At 41.1% G+C, this 14,553-nt stretch overlaps 1 protein-coding gene across 3 annotated transcripts in view; it reads right to left on the bottom strand.

Annotated features, from left to right (window-relative positions):
* Window positions 1-8,666, bottom strand: part of carmil3 (capping protein regulator and myosin 1 linker 3) — a 63,990-nt gene extending 55,324 nt beyond the window's left edge. For all 3 annotated transcript variants that reach the window (XM_053503675.1, XM_053503684.1, XM_053503690.1), the window contains exons 1-2: window positions 8,432-8,666; window positions 6,389-6,483 (exon numbers count right to left, since the gene is read on the bottom strand). In XM_053503675.1, coding sequence (XP_053359650.1) covers window positions 6,389-6,483; window positions 8,432-8,597 — 261 coding nt within the window. In that variant the 5' untranslated portion in view covers window positions 8,598-8,666. The remainder of the gene's footprint in view (window positions 1-6,388; window positions 6,484-8,431) is intronic.
* Between the last annotated feature and the right edge of the window lie 5,887 nt (window positions 8,667-14,553).

Raw genomic sequence — 14,553 nt, 5'->3', positions numbered from 1 at the left:
GATGCCAAAAAAGAGACCTTCACATGAGACGGCGCGACCTGGGCAGAACAGAAATCTCTTTCCTTGTTCTCTTGTTATCTCTGTTTGGACCTCAGCCAAGCTGGCCTTCCAAATAGCACCAAGGTTTCCATCGACCTGTCTCAATTCAGCTTGCAATTTAGTACAGAACCACCTGAAAACAAAGACAATGATGAGACCTGAATGCCAAAGTGAACAAAGCAAAGTCCATGAAAACATGATTCACCGGGGCTGATGAAGGTGGAAGAACTTAAGTATCCGTGACAGAACCCTGACCTCAACTCCACTGAACACGCTTGAGATATATTGGAACAACGACTCCTCACCAGACATTCAGGCCTTTTTTAGTGTCGATGCTCCGGGGCAACTGGGCAAATTCCCACAGCAATACTACAAACCTAGAGGAACGTCTACCTGGGGGAGTGAAGGTGGCGGGATGATCAGACGTCCACAAACATTTGGCCGTAAAATATAGTTCAATTTGTTTAATCGCCTTCAGTAAGCACTTAGGATCGTTATCTTAGGACAACAAATTGATCTTGCCACTTTTGTTAGATGTTGTAAGAAACTGAAGAACATACCTAATCCCATATGGATAGTAAACCTTGGAGCTACTGGAGTTTATGTTTTTAATTGTCTTTAGACATCTCAGACAGGATCGTATCGAAGCACAGATCGGGGGAAGGGTACAGAAAAATGTCTGCGGCACTGAAGATCTAGATGAGCACAGTGGCCTTCATCATCTATAAATGGAAAAGGTTTGGAATCACTAGGGCTCTTCCTAGAGCAAGCCGCCTGGCCAAACTAAGTGATCAGGGGGTCACTGAGTGACCTTAGTCAGGGAGGTGACCAAGAACCTGATGGCCACTTTGAAAGAGATCCAGTGTTTGTCTGTAGAGAGAGGAGAACCTTCCAGAAGAACAACCATCTTGTAGCATCATAATAAAAAAAAAAGACTTTTCATCCATAAGAAACTTTCATCCATAAGAAAAAATTCTTATGGATGGAGGCCACTGTGCTCATCTGGGGTTCAATGCTGCAGACATTTTTCTGTACACTTCCCCAGATCTGTACATTGATACAATCCTGTCTGAGAGATCTACAAATAATTCCTTGGACTTGATGGCTTGGCTTGTGCTGACTTGTACTGTTAACTGTGGGACATTATAGACAAGTGTGTCTTTCCAAATCATGTCCAATCAACTGAATTTACCACAAGTGGACCCCAATCTAGTTGTAGAAACATCTCAAGTATGATCAGTGGATCCTGGATAAACCTGAGCTCGAAGGCAGTGGCTGTGAATACGTCTGTACATGTGATTTTTTTTATATCATTCTTTAATTTTTTTAATAAATTTGCAAAGATTTCAAAAAAAGATAATGAACTGAATTTATTTTGAAATAAGGCTGTCACATAGATCCACTGTAACCCTGACCAGGATGAAGAGTTAACTGAGGATGAATGGTGGTTGGAGACACTTGGTCTGGGTCACTGGATCTTGGTCCAGTACTCCCTGCACAGTATTTCAAGCAGCTTCATATTCTTTCACTCCATCTTTAAATCAGACCACAAGTTTTCAACGTGGTCGGAATTCCGAGACATCGATTTTGTGGTCGATGTGCCTTTGGATGCATGTTATAGATATGGGGGCAATTACCTTTCTACAGGCAGATCTTATCCTCTTGCCAGAGGCAATTCAGGCATTGGGCATAAATATTCTGGTACTAGGCAGAATTTTACGATACTACCTTATTAACTTTTCATCTTCGTGTCAACCCTGGCTCCTGAACCAGATATTTTTGTTGCCTTACATATCATCCTCCAGGTTATTTATTTTTATTATCATTATTATTTATTTTGACATGATCTGTGTTAAAAAAAAATTGCATCTTCTCAATCGGAACGGTCTGACGGAGGAAGTGGACGCCCTAATCAACTTAGGTGACTTAACAAGTCTTCAGGAAATAGATTTTGCTTCTTTTCCTGATCAGTTACCTGAGTGAGAACAACTTACTACTACAGTAGTTACTAGTGTCACTTTTAGTCTTTAATTCGGAATTTAACCCACTGGGTCTCTGGCAGAAGATGGAGCGCCTATTGGCTCACATTTCATCCGCAGTAAAGCATCTAACCAATCATAGACGAGAATTCTTGGAAGAGATAATGCAGACTGCGGGATATATCTGAAAATCCTAATGTAACCTTGGAGAAAGTTGAAGAAAAGACTTATTTCTCGTCATATTCACGTTCATACTCTCGTCACATTTGCATCAGATCGAACACTTCCCAGTGAGCAGAACCGCTTTGCATTAGGGCCGCACGATTCTTGCAAAAATCTGAATCACGGTTTTTCTCCACGGGAAATGAGATCACGATTCTCTCACATGATTCTCTTTTTGTTTTTCAACCAAAACATTTGTGGCACAATAAAAAATTCAATAAAAGATTGCGTGCTGTCTACACAAGAGTTTCAAGTCTCTTGTAATAAAAATAATAATGAATAAATATAAGAATGAATTAACAACCTGTAAGTGAATAAGCTTATGAATATGAACATCATAATTTAGAATAAAAAAAAAAAATAGCACCCTGCAATGTACCGGTGCCCCATCCAAGGTGTACCTCGAGTTACTTTGCATCATTATTTTTATCAACATAAGATAAATGCAAAAAAAAAAAAATTCAGTTTGAAATTAAATAGATTTTACATTTAACTAAAGGATCTTTTATTGCTCAATCTTAACATAGTTCTAGTCTAATTCTCTGTAGCTTTCGATCTGAGTCTCAGTGTAACAGCTAGAATCAATGCGTCAGGTTTAATTAACTAATAGAGTAAGTTATATCCCAATTAGAGCTGTGCATGGGCGTCTCTGACCCGGTGGTAGTATATATTTCTGCTTTTTGTGTTTGTGGGCATGCGTGCGAGACGTTACCCTTATTCTGATCAAAATAATATCGATATAAACCAACACTCACGATGATAAAGTGGCGCAAAGACAAAACCGATGATGATTCATGATCAAATCATTTTTAAGGCCAAGCCTTTACTTCAGCCATTAGATTCAGCATTGTGCATTGCACCAATTATTACTCAAGAAGAAAAAAAAAGTTTTTGTCAAACTTTATGCAAGCAAAAAGAAAAATCAACTCAAATATTATTTTTGCAGAAACGTGGTCAAGACAACAACATATTAATCAGGATCAATGCCCAAGTCCGAGACCTGTGCCAAGTACAAACGCCAAAAAAAAAAAAAAAAATCAGAAAAGAGTTGGGCTTGTGTTATCTTATACAGTTTCACAATATTAAAGATCATGTGAATTTGGTATCCATTGTCCAGCTTGTCTGATATTAATTCTGTACTGTATTTAGTGGCACATTAAACTTCACTGGGTTTGTTTGTTCTGGTCACGGAGCGCATGCTTTATTACAGCATAATGTTACTCTAATAAGGCTAACAGATTTAATGTCCACATAAGGAGATTAGATCTGCCTTGTCATTTTGACTTAAACCACAATGACCTGAATCCAAATGACCTGAACCGAGTAAAAGAAAACGGCTAAGACAGGACGCAGAAGGAAAAAAAATTTTAAAAATAAAAACTCAAAATCAGACTGTTCACAGATGCCACCGAGCCTCTGGGATGAGGATGCTGACGGGACATCGAGGTGACACAGAGCCGAGAGGGACACGTCACATCCCACTGTGTCCCCATAACCTTTCTGCTCCCATGCTTTCGCTCTTTCTCTTTCTGTCTCCTATTCACTCCGGGGGTCACAGCTGCTGCATCAGATCTGTCACGAGCAGAATTCAATTTCCACCCCCGGGCCGCTGCTTCCATTCCAATCCTGATCAAATCCTAAAATCTACCGTTACATTCAAGTAAAACGTTTGGAACTGGTGCTTTCTTCGAATGCCCAAACAACCCAGCTTCTCAATCAGTGCTAATCCGAAATAGTTTAACATACTGTGCAGTATGATAACTGTGCTAATAAATCTTTAGCTCCTATTCAACTTCAGTGCACAAGTATCACCCCGCTGACCTGGGTAGTGCTAAAACAAAGTTTTTAAAAAATAGTAATTAAATTTTTTTTAAGCATTTCATTTGCATGATATGTGCAAAATATTTTGTTTACTATAAAGAAGAAAAGCAGACATTGGTTGGTTGTATAAGTATTCACTCCTGGGTCAGAACCACCTATGGGTGTTGCAAGCCTTTTGGGATATGTTTAGCTTTGAAGATCTGAATCCTGATTTTTTTATTTTTTTATTTTTTTTGCCCATTGGTCTAACTGTCACTGCGAAACAATAACATGAATAGTCTGACCAAGCATTATAAATTGCATTTGAGGTCTGTGCTTTGACTGGGAAATTCCAATAAATCCCAATTTTTAGTTTGAAACACTCCACTGGAGCTTTGACTGTATGCTTACGGTCGTTCTCAAGTCTTACAGTAAGTCTATTTCACACTTCAAGGCTTCATTCTTCTTCTTCGTCTTAACACTAACAAGTTTTATAGTTTCCAACGTGATACTACCACCACCATGCTTCACTGTTGCTCTCAAGGTGATCGGTAGTTTGCCAAACTTTTCAACAAAGGTCAGAAGTTGTCAGATGTTTTTATTCTCACAAAACCAGACCTTTTGGAAAACTTTACCCATAATGTGCTATGGAGTCTCCGTGCTATTATTGTCCTGTAAACCCTCCAACTCTCTTCAGCACTAAGAAACCTTCAAGTTGTAACACTACAAAATGTGAAAAGGTTCCAGGAGGAGAATACTTATGCAAAAGAAGAGCCTAGGGTGCAAAATGAGAATAAACCATGGTAAAGAAAAAAAGAAATTCTAAGATGTCAATATTCCTAACCATTAGGTGTTTTTACCCAATACAATTAGCTCTATATTGTATAGTTTTCTGCTAGAATAAACATCTATACCATGATAACTACATTAACTAACAGTATATACAGATCAGCAACAATATTATGACCACTGTTAGGTCACCTAGACGACTTTGATCACCAACTATATACCGAGAAACAGGTGAAAGGATCATGGGCACCCAAGGCTCACCCAGGCCCGTCCGGTCCGATCCCACAGACAAGCCAAATGCTGTGCAATCCACTGGCCTCCTAACTCGCCAGCTCCCTTCCAATCAAGACCTCAAGATCCACGGAAGTCCCACATTGCAACCTACAGCCATCCATTGTCCATGTCCCCATGCCAGACTCCACAGCACACTCCTTGAGGCCCCCAGTGGCACAAGGGGAACATAAAACCTGACTGGGTTTATTGTTAAGGCTGAACTTGACCTTGGCTGAAATCATTTTTTTCACAGCAATCTCTGTGCAACGAAGCAGAGGAAATGCTAGCACATTTGGGCTGTCACACCACTCGCCACAGCAATCCCAGCCTCTAATTGAGCTGTTATACGATGTTGAACGATGTGTGGGATGAGACACCGGAGGAAAAGAGGAAAAGACGGGACGCGATAAATAATCGACAGGGGGAAGGAGACAATTCAGCAATCATCACCTCTAATTCCCCCAATCGGTTCATGCAATATATCTGTCTCTTCTCGGTTTCCTTTTTCCTCTCTACTATTCTCAGAGGTGTGCCAGTTGGCTAAAAATCCTCTGTCCTCATGCACTTCCTTCCTGGCAGCATCCCGAGTGCTGGCACTGGAGTGTCCGGGGTAGGAATATTTGATTGTTTTGACCAACTGAGGTTAGGGTTCGATTTTTTTCTATATTAATAATTATGTCAGTGGAAGGTAAAGGCATGAGTGTGTGTCCTGAGGCGCTGTTTTGATGCCTCAATAACATGTGTGTCTTTCACAAAGATTTCCCCTCGGGGACGAGGAGAAAGGGTGGCGGACAGGGTGGAACGCCAATGTCGGTGTGTGTGTGTGTGTGTGTGTGTGTGTGTGCTAAAGAAAAGCACCAGGCCAATATTTCACTTCGCATTAAACAGCAAAAACATATAATTACTAAGAACGCAAACCTGAATCGGTAAAAGAAAACAGAGAACAAGGAAGAAGAAGTGCAAAGTGTGGAGAGGAAGACAGAAGACGCCTTTGACGTGATCGGTGATGAAAAGAATGAGTAATAGAGAGAAAGGTGTAGGGCAGAGGGAAATGGTTGGAAGAACATCTTGGCACGTGATACATTCTGAGATGCTTTCCTGCTCGGCACGGTTGTAAAGAGTGACGCTGACACGACTCAGAGTTGTTTCATTTCTTACATTTGCCATAATTTAGACAATTTAACATTAACAGATTAAACTCCCATCATAGTAAAGCAGGCTGCATCACAGTCACATAATACAAATTAAGACATTGATTAAACACCGTAATCAATATGACAACCTACCAGCACCCTGTCTTCTGATTTCCCGTTCTTGCCTTCCACTTTGACGGCTTGCGCGAACTTGACGGACGGCTTGTCAATCACTCTTTTGATGCATTCTGTGAACGAGAGAAGCCTCGCGTTAAAAGGCTGGAAAAAAGAAACCATGCTTAAGAACCGCTCCATGTCTCTTTCAGAATATTCTTTTTTTTTTTTGTGCTACGCGCTGAATTCCATCCACAGAGACACACTCCCACACACTTCACACACCACGTGCAGGCTCTATTACTCCTCTGAAATAAAGACCTAACTGCAGTAGGATGATTCACACACACACACACACACACACACACACACCGCTTGAGATCAGGCTGCAAATATATCTTTAAAAAGTTGAGGCAGGGGAAGGGAGGAAGTAAAAAAAACAGCGTTTGTTGAATTCATGTCACATTTAATACACCGAGCGCTCGTCTTCGGAGTCAGTGATGCGTAGACGGATCAGACGGATGAGGGGATAACCAGGACAAACAGATAAACAGATCCTTTATTCATAATCAACTTTAAAACTGAATCACTAATTAACGCTTGATGCCGTCGTGGACAGTTAGGACATCGAGGCCTGGACCCCCGTGTGTGTACAGAGAGAGAGACAGAGAGACTGATTCAGGAAGAGTTTCAAATTCCCTTGAGCTCTGGTTACTGTCTCCAATGAGTTGCACATCTCTCTCTCTCTCTGAGTGTGTGGGTTTCCTCGGCGTTCTCAGGTTTCCTCCCACCTCCCCAAACCACCTTAAGTGCACTAAACTACCCCCCCCCCCCACCTTGGTTTGAATAACCCAATGAGACACTGTCCAAGCTTGATTCCTCTGTCTCGTACCCTGCCTCTGTTCCTGAAAAAAAAAGATTTAAGATCCACTGACAATAACAAAGCGCTTTCTCGAGATGTCTGAATGGCACAGTGTCACGTGAAACATAAACAGATACAAGAGAAAAAGAGAGAGAGAGAGAGAGATAACGCGTTAAGATCATGGTGCAGCGTGATAACAGGGTTGTTGGTGCAGATTAATTATCACAGTAAGCCTGTCTGAGTGATTAAAACTGGAGAGGTCTCCACACTGCCACCACACACTCCATGTGCCAAAGATGTGTTCGCTCTTTAAAGAGTGTGTGTGTGTGTCTGAGTCATACTGTGGGCTTGCACGCGATGCACTTGTGTATGGGAAGCGCACACCCTAAAGCTATCAGAGGATGACCTGCTTCCTCAGACATTAGATGTACACACACACACACACTCCAATTCCAGACACTTCAAAGGAGTGCGCCATCTCGCCCATCCACCACGCTTACACACACACACACACAAGAAAGGCTGGCACATTCACTTCACATTCATAATAAGACATTATCATTGCTAATTTGGGTAGCTCAGTGGTTAATGCATTGAATCAAACCCCACGACTAGCAAGTTGCCCCTTGAGCAGGAGCCCTTAACCCTCAACTGCTCAGATGTATAATGAGATAAAAATGGAATTTGCTCTGGATGTATAAGGGTGTCTGCCAAATATAAAATTTTAATTTAGGATATTTGGTCATGTTACTGTAGATAGCAAGACCTTCATCGGTGTGATGCATTTGATCTCATTTTGTACATTTTGATGCATAAGTGGATTGCACAGTTACACAATTTACATTTTAACGCACAGGTGCGATGCACATGTTAATGCACAGGTGCAAGGCAAATTCACTGCACATTTTAAATGCATAAGTGGATTGCAGAGTTTAATGCCCATTTTAATGCAGTGCAGTGCAGTTTAATCCACAAGTGCAGCGCGCAGCATAACGCGGTGCTCAGTTCGTCCGCCGGAATAAACTACTTGGTCCATAAAAGCTGCCAAAGTTCCAGAAGCACGAGCGCGACTCGGAAATCACTGCCCCGGCGCCGCCATGGCGACAAGATCAAAAGGAGCGCATCATGAATTTTTCAGCGCGTCCGGCGCGAGCGAGCGAGCGTGCGTGCGCGCCTGCCTGCCTGCCTGCCCTGCCTGCGCGCGTGCGGTAAATAATTACCTGTCATCTCGCGGCTCACGCTCAGGAAGCTCGCCGGTGCGCCGTCTTTCGCGGCCATGTTGCGCGCGTGCTGCGCCGGAGGTCCCGCGCGCGTCTCCTCGTCCTTGCGCGAACGTGCGGCGAGAACCGACAGCTGCGAGTCAGAGCGTCCGCTGCCTGTGATCATATATCATATCAAAGGCAGAGGAAGCGGATGCGCAGACGAAGAAGGGTACAGGCATTGCCCACGACTCACTTTACCGAGTCGACTCCTTTAGATGCGAATCGAATCGGTGCCTGTTTAGATTCGTTTCATTTACCCACTCAGGGCAGGAGGCAGAAACATCATACATGCATGCATGCATGCACTCTCAGGGGAGGGGGAAAGGGGTACAAACATCCTGTTATTATCTGGACCTGACCAGATCATATCTTGTAACTTTCTAACTGTGCCTTTGATCTTAAAAGGTGCATGTCGTTTTCTTTTGAAGCTTTTCAACAATTAATAGAAAACTCCTTTTATTGCAAACTGTATTCAAAATTATGCATAAAGCATGCACATTAAATAAACATTAAAGTTTGTACCCCTAATTGATACGACACCAAAGACAAAAAGAGCTCACACTCACTCACTCAACGTCTACACCGCCTTATACTGTATACAGGGTTGCCAGAGCCCTGGAGCCTATATCAATAGACTTAGGGCACAAGGCGACCCCTGGAGAATCCCAGAAAATTGTATAAATCAATGACATTTCCATATCTTTCGCATGCATTACTTTCTAACTGTACCTTTTATTTAAATGTTTTTTTTTCTTTCGAAGCTTTTTTAAAAAGTGTGACTCATTTTAATGCACACTGTATCTAAGATCCTGGGTAAACCATGCACATTAAAGAAACTCTTAAATGATACCACAGCAGAGACAAAGAAAACTCACACTCACTCAAATACTCATCATATACAGGGTGTCAGGGGCCTGGAGCCAATACAAATAGAGGGGGCTAGAGGTGGGGTACACGCTGGATGAGGTGCCAATCTCATCATGCACACACTCACACACTCTTTCACACATTACGGGCAATTTGGGAATGCCAGTTACTGTAGCCTTTGGAATGTGAGGGGAAACCGAATCACTCAGAAGAAACCCACCAAGCACAGGGAGAATATGCAATCCACAGAAACAGGAACTCCATGCACACAGACCCGAGGCGGGATTCCTGGAGGTGCAAGGCCAAAGTTTTGAAATTCTAGTCTGGCCCTTAATCCATTTTAAACCATAAAATTTTCCTCACTCACTTATCTTCTATACTGCTTTATTCTGTATACAAGGTTGCTGAGGCCTACACCCTGGACTGGGTGCCAATCCGTTCCAGGGCCACACACACACACACACACACACACACACACACACACACACACACACACTACTGGCCATTTGGGAACGCCTATTAGCCTAATCTGCATGTCTTTGGATTGTAGAAAAAAAACGAGTACCCTGAGAAAACCCACAAAGCACAGACAGAACATGCAAACTCCATGCACACATTGACCCTTGACCCTGGAGGTGCAAGACTACAGTCACTATGCGACCGTTCCACCCACAACCAAAGCAAAAGTTTAGTATTATATATTTCCTGACTGATCGAATCAAATGAATCTGAATCTGAGCCATTGATTTATTCGAAAGAGTCAAATCGATAAAATGAGTTCTAATGCTTTTAGTCCTCTTTGGTGTATTTTAGTTTGGTGAATTTTTTTGTACTATTTCCTCTGTAAATGTTTATACTTAAAGTTAAATAGTTTCATCTTTTTTCATGCACAACTTTTTTGACAACTAGCCAGGAAGATAAATCTAAATTAGTCACAACATTAAAAAAAAAAAAAAAAGGTTTTAAAGTCTTGTTGCAATGAAACTGGCTCATAGTTCATGCATTGACATAATCAGGGATAAACTTTAACTGTGCAAAATAAAAATGCTGCTTTTTAAAAAAAGTTTGTGCATCATTATTGCAATAAGGGTTAGCAATAAGAATAACCTGAGTAAATTCCAAATCCAGGCAGGTTTGGACAGTGTTTTCCCTTAATGAATTAAAGTGTCATTTAAAAACTGCATTTTGTTTTTACTTTGTGTGATATTAAAAAAAAAAAACTTTACTGTATGGAAACCACAGTCAGGTGTTTATACAACGTGAGATATTACTGGATATCATGTCCTGTTGCTACATAGTTAAAGCTAAAGCTAAACTATCCTTTGCAATTTGACTAGTCCATAGTAAAGCTATCACTAGATGAATGGTGTTTCGGCAAGAATGCTACACATAAATAGAAGGTACAGATGATTTAACACTATAGGAGACACAAAGGAACCAAAATTGTCCAACAGAAGATTCCTAAGAAGGAATTGGTAGGTTTATATATAAATACATACATTTAGCCTCAGCTGGAGTTGCTGCGTTAGCATTTTATACACACAACTTTAGGCACGTCAACATTTAGAAGGCTGACACACATCCAGACAACCAATTATGAATTTTGAAATATTGTAATATGCTGACTTTTTTTTATGATTTGTCAGCAAGCTTAAAGTCCAAAGGAATCTAAATCCACGGTTGCTTTAAATAGGTTAAACTTGGTTTTGTGGGTCCCCACAGTATTCATGAACATCGTTGACGTTCTAATTTACTTCCCCAGAGTTTCTGGTTTTGTTTGTGGTCCTAATATTGGGTTTTATTCTATGACTGGGGTGCTGTTGGTCAGAAGATATTCGTAGTATAACTAAGTATGAGTGCTGGAAAGGGATGTGAAATTGTCGCGGTTGATGGTCTCTCACTGCGCTACGGAACGTTTACAGACACGACACCAGCGACAAGAGCAATGTGCATGGATGCAAAGCAGCATAGAAGACAGACCACGCAGTTGGAGAAGGTCAAATGTGAGAAAGCAGATTTTTTAAAAAGAGGATTCGAGAGTTGGGGTCAACGATGGTGCAAATGCAGCGTTTTGATGGAGGCTATTTTGAGTAGCAGCTTATAGAGGAAGAGTTACTCTACATATGAACAACATGTGTCTGGTAATAAAAATGTCATGCCCACTTTTTTGTAGAATTAATAAACACAACCATTTAATTTTTTTATATCATGTCCACTTTGGTTTGGTAACATAATTATAATACTTTAACACCATTTTCTCGAGCACACTGATTGAAGCTGAAAAGTTAATGACACTCAGTAGGTTTTAATAATAGCTTGTTCCTTTTTTTGAAGGTAGTCTGGACTGTAATTGAGCAACCTTTATTTAATTGCATCATCTTCCCAGGAGCATTGTGTCACGTCGGACTGACAATGCTAGTCAACTGCTCATGTCCATTAGACTACTTACTGTATACTGACTACTACATGTGATGCATGTGCTCTGGTTAAAGGTCACGTCATCCCCTGCATACTATATCTTCTTATTATGTACCCTTACCATTTAATCCTTGATTTCTTAACTCTCTATTCTTATTCCTTTTTATGCATACTTTTCTCCTTTTAAGCAGTATATATTATTATTATTTTTAAATGATTATTATTATCATCATGCTCTCTTTATACCCGTAGGCAGCGTTAAAGTGTTTGTGTATCAAGTGCCATCCTTTACGTCTGCCCTCCATGGTCTCTGGTGGCAGTTATTGAAAATGTGAATGTGTGTTATTGTGACAAAGTCCTTTGTGGCTGTGTTGCACAGACGTTATGCCTACAAAGAGCTTTTCCCAGAGGAAGGCATTAAGAAAAAAAAGCGCTAAGGTGGTGAGAACAAGGATGTGCAGCAAATGTAGAAAATGAAGGGGGACAAGCATCAGCATTTTGCAGTCATGTACATACTGTATGTATGGGGTGGAACAATACATTATGGAATGAAAATCTAAATTCTTTAATAATAAAAAAAAGTTACAGTAACAACAATATTATTACATGAAGCATCGAACATATAATAACCTGTAAATTATTTGTATATAACTCATAACATATGAGAACATTTTCTGAGCTATCCAGTAGAATTATTTTTATAGATAATATGTACAGTACATAATATGTCATGATAGGGTTTCATAATGTCAGTTAACAAATTCTTATCTATTGCTGGTATGTTTTTCTTTTCCTTTCTTGGACTGTGCTAAATCTATTCTGCCCCCTACTGTTGTAAAGGGAAAAAAAAAAACACCAAAACTGTTCATGCAGTGCTCACATTTGCAATCATGTGCTTACTGAAAGGTGCACTTGATGTAAAATCACAGACAGTCATTGAATTTATTTCAGTTTTATGCAGAGAGATTATATCAGAGAGCTAACATCGGTAATTATTCACATTAGCTATTCACATTTCATCAAACGAAGAAAACACAAAAAGCTCATCCAGATGGAGTCATTATCAGTGTTGGGGATTTTGTAAAACACGTGAAATGCTCAATAAGGAGGAGTAACACACTTGATCGTGTTTACTACAATATTAAAGATGCACCGTTCCCACATCTGGGCATCCAGCATATGTATGTCTAAGGAAGAAAATAAAACCAGTTACAAAAACCTGGCCTGTGGGTACACTTTCTCAGTTACAGGACTGCTTTGCACAAACAAACTGGAACTCATTCAAGTAACATAACTCTTTCCTAAGTCCAGTCCTGATCAGGGGATCAGGCCCGGTACAGTTCAGCCAGATCCGACCTAAGGAGGACTATTGAGCATGACAACACCTTTCAGCAGGTGTGAACTGGTATACATCGCATCACTAACTACAAAAGCAACAGCTACCTGACTGTTGGTACCAGTGCTCAACTTGCAGAGGAGTTGAAGTGTTTCTTCGCCTGCTTTGAGGTTAATAAATCCACCATGGATACGCTGCCTCAGCCTGCATCCATCACTGACACACTGACTCTGTCAGCGAGGAGTGTAAGAGGAGTGTTTAAATCAGTAAACCCTAGAAAGGCTGCCGGTCTGAGTGGAGGCCTGAGGTTAGTAGTCAAAGCAATTGCGGATCAGCTTTCTGAAACCTTTCCCTGCACCATACTATTCTCCCGCCCTGCTTGAAGTCAGCCCCCATTGTCCCTGTAGCTTAAAGACAGCCATTGTCAGTTTAAGTGACTACCGACTGGTGGCACGGCAGAGATCATAAAGTGCTTTGAGAGACTGGATAAAGGACTTTCCCACAAAGCTGTTAGGCTGGGCTCACAACTCCGCTCTTCCCTCATGCTCTCCTCAAGGCTGTGAACTGAGTCTGCTACTTTATGCCAAATAGACCTACAGTATGAATGCATTCTGACTCATCCCTCCAACACCATCATTAAAATTGCTCAAGATACCACAGTACTAGGACTCATCACAGAAGGAGGTGAATCAGTCTACAGGTCCTGAAACTATCAGCATAGGGATCAGTTAACATCCTGACACTAAACACTACAAAACCAAATTAAAGGGAGGCCTCTTTGAACAGTAACTATATATATATATATATATAGAATGGGTTCTGTTTAAAATTCTGACCATAAAACCAAATGATCAGATCGTCCCTGATGAGCAAGCCGAGGGCGACAGTGGCAAGGACAAACTCCCTGAGATGGTAATAGGAAGAAACCTTGAGAGGAACCAGACTCAACAGGGAACCCATCCACATCTGGGTAAAATGGATTTGATCTGCATTCATACAGTGTGTTAGGTGGCAGCCAGTTCAGCTATAACAGTTGATGTTAATTGATGTTAATATGGAGTCCAGGTAGTTATTGGAGGCTCTGGTGGACTCGTAGGAAATTCCAGTCCTGAACTATCAAGCAACTGCAGTCAAGTCAAGTCCTCAGAGAAACAGCTGTCAACACCAGTCAAGGCCAGAACCGTCTTCATGGAGTGAAACCGTCCCCAGACGCATCCTAAAGAGACACACTTGTTGAGTCTGGTCCCTCTCAATGTTTCTTCCTATTACCATCTCAGGGAGTTTTTCCTTGCCTTGTCGCCCTCGGCTTGCTCATCAGGGACAATCTTATCATTTTGATTCACACACATTCACATTTCATACAAACTTCCATAATTCTTTTGATTGTGTAAAGCTGCTTTGCGACAGGGACAATTGTTAAAAGCATTATATAAATAAATAAAATATTCATTGAATTGAA

Source organism: Clarias gariepinus, chromosome 1, assembly GCF_024256425.1.
Source record: "Clarias gariepinus isolate MV-2021 ecotype Netherlands chromosome 1, CGAR_prim_01v2, whole genome shotgun sequence".
NCBI lineage: Eukaryota > Metazoa > Chordata > Actinopteri > Siluriformes > Clariidae > Clarias > Clarias gariepinus.
This window is presented reverse-complemented; position numbering and strand designations above follow the sequence as displayed.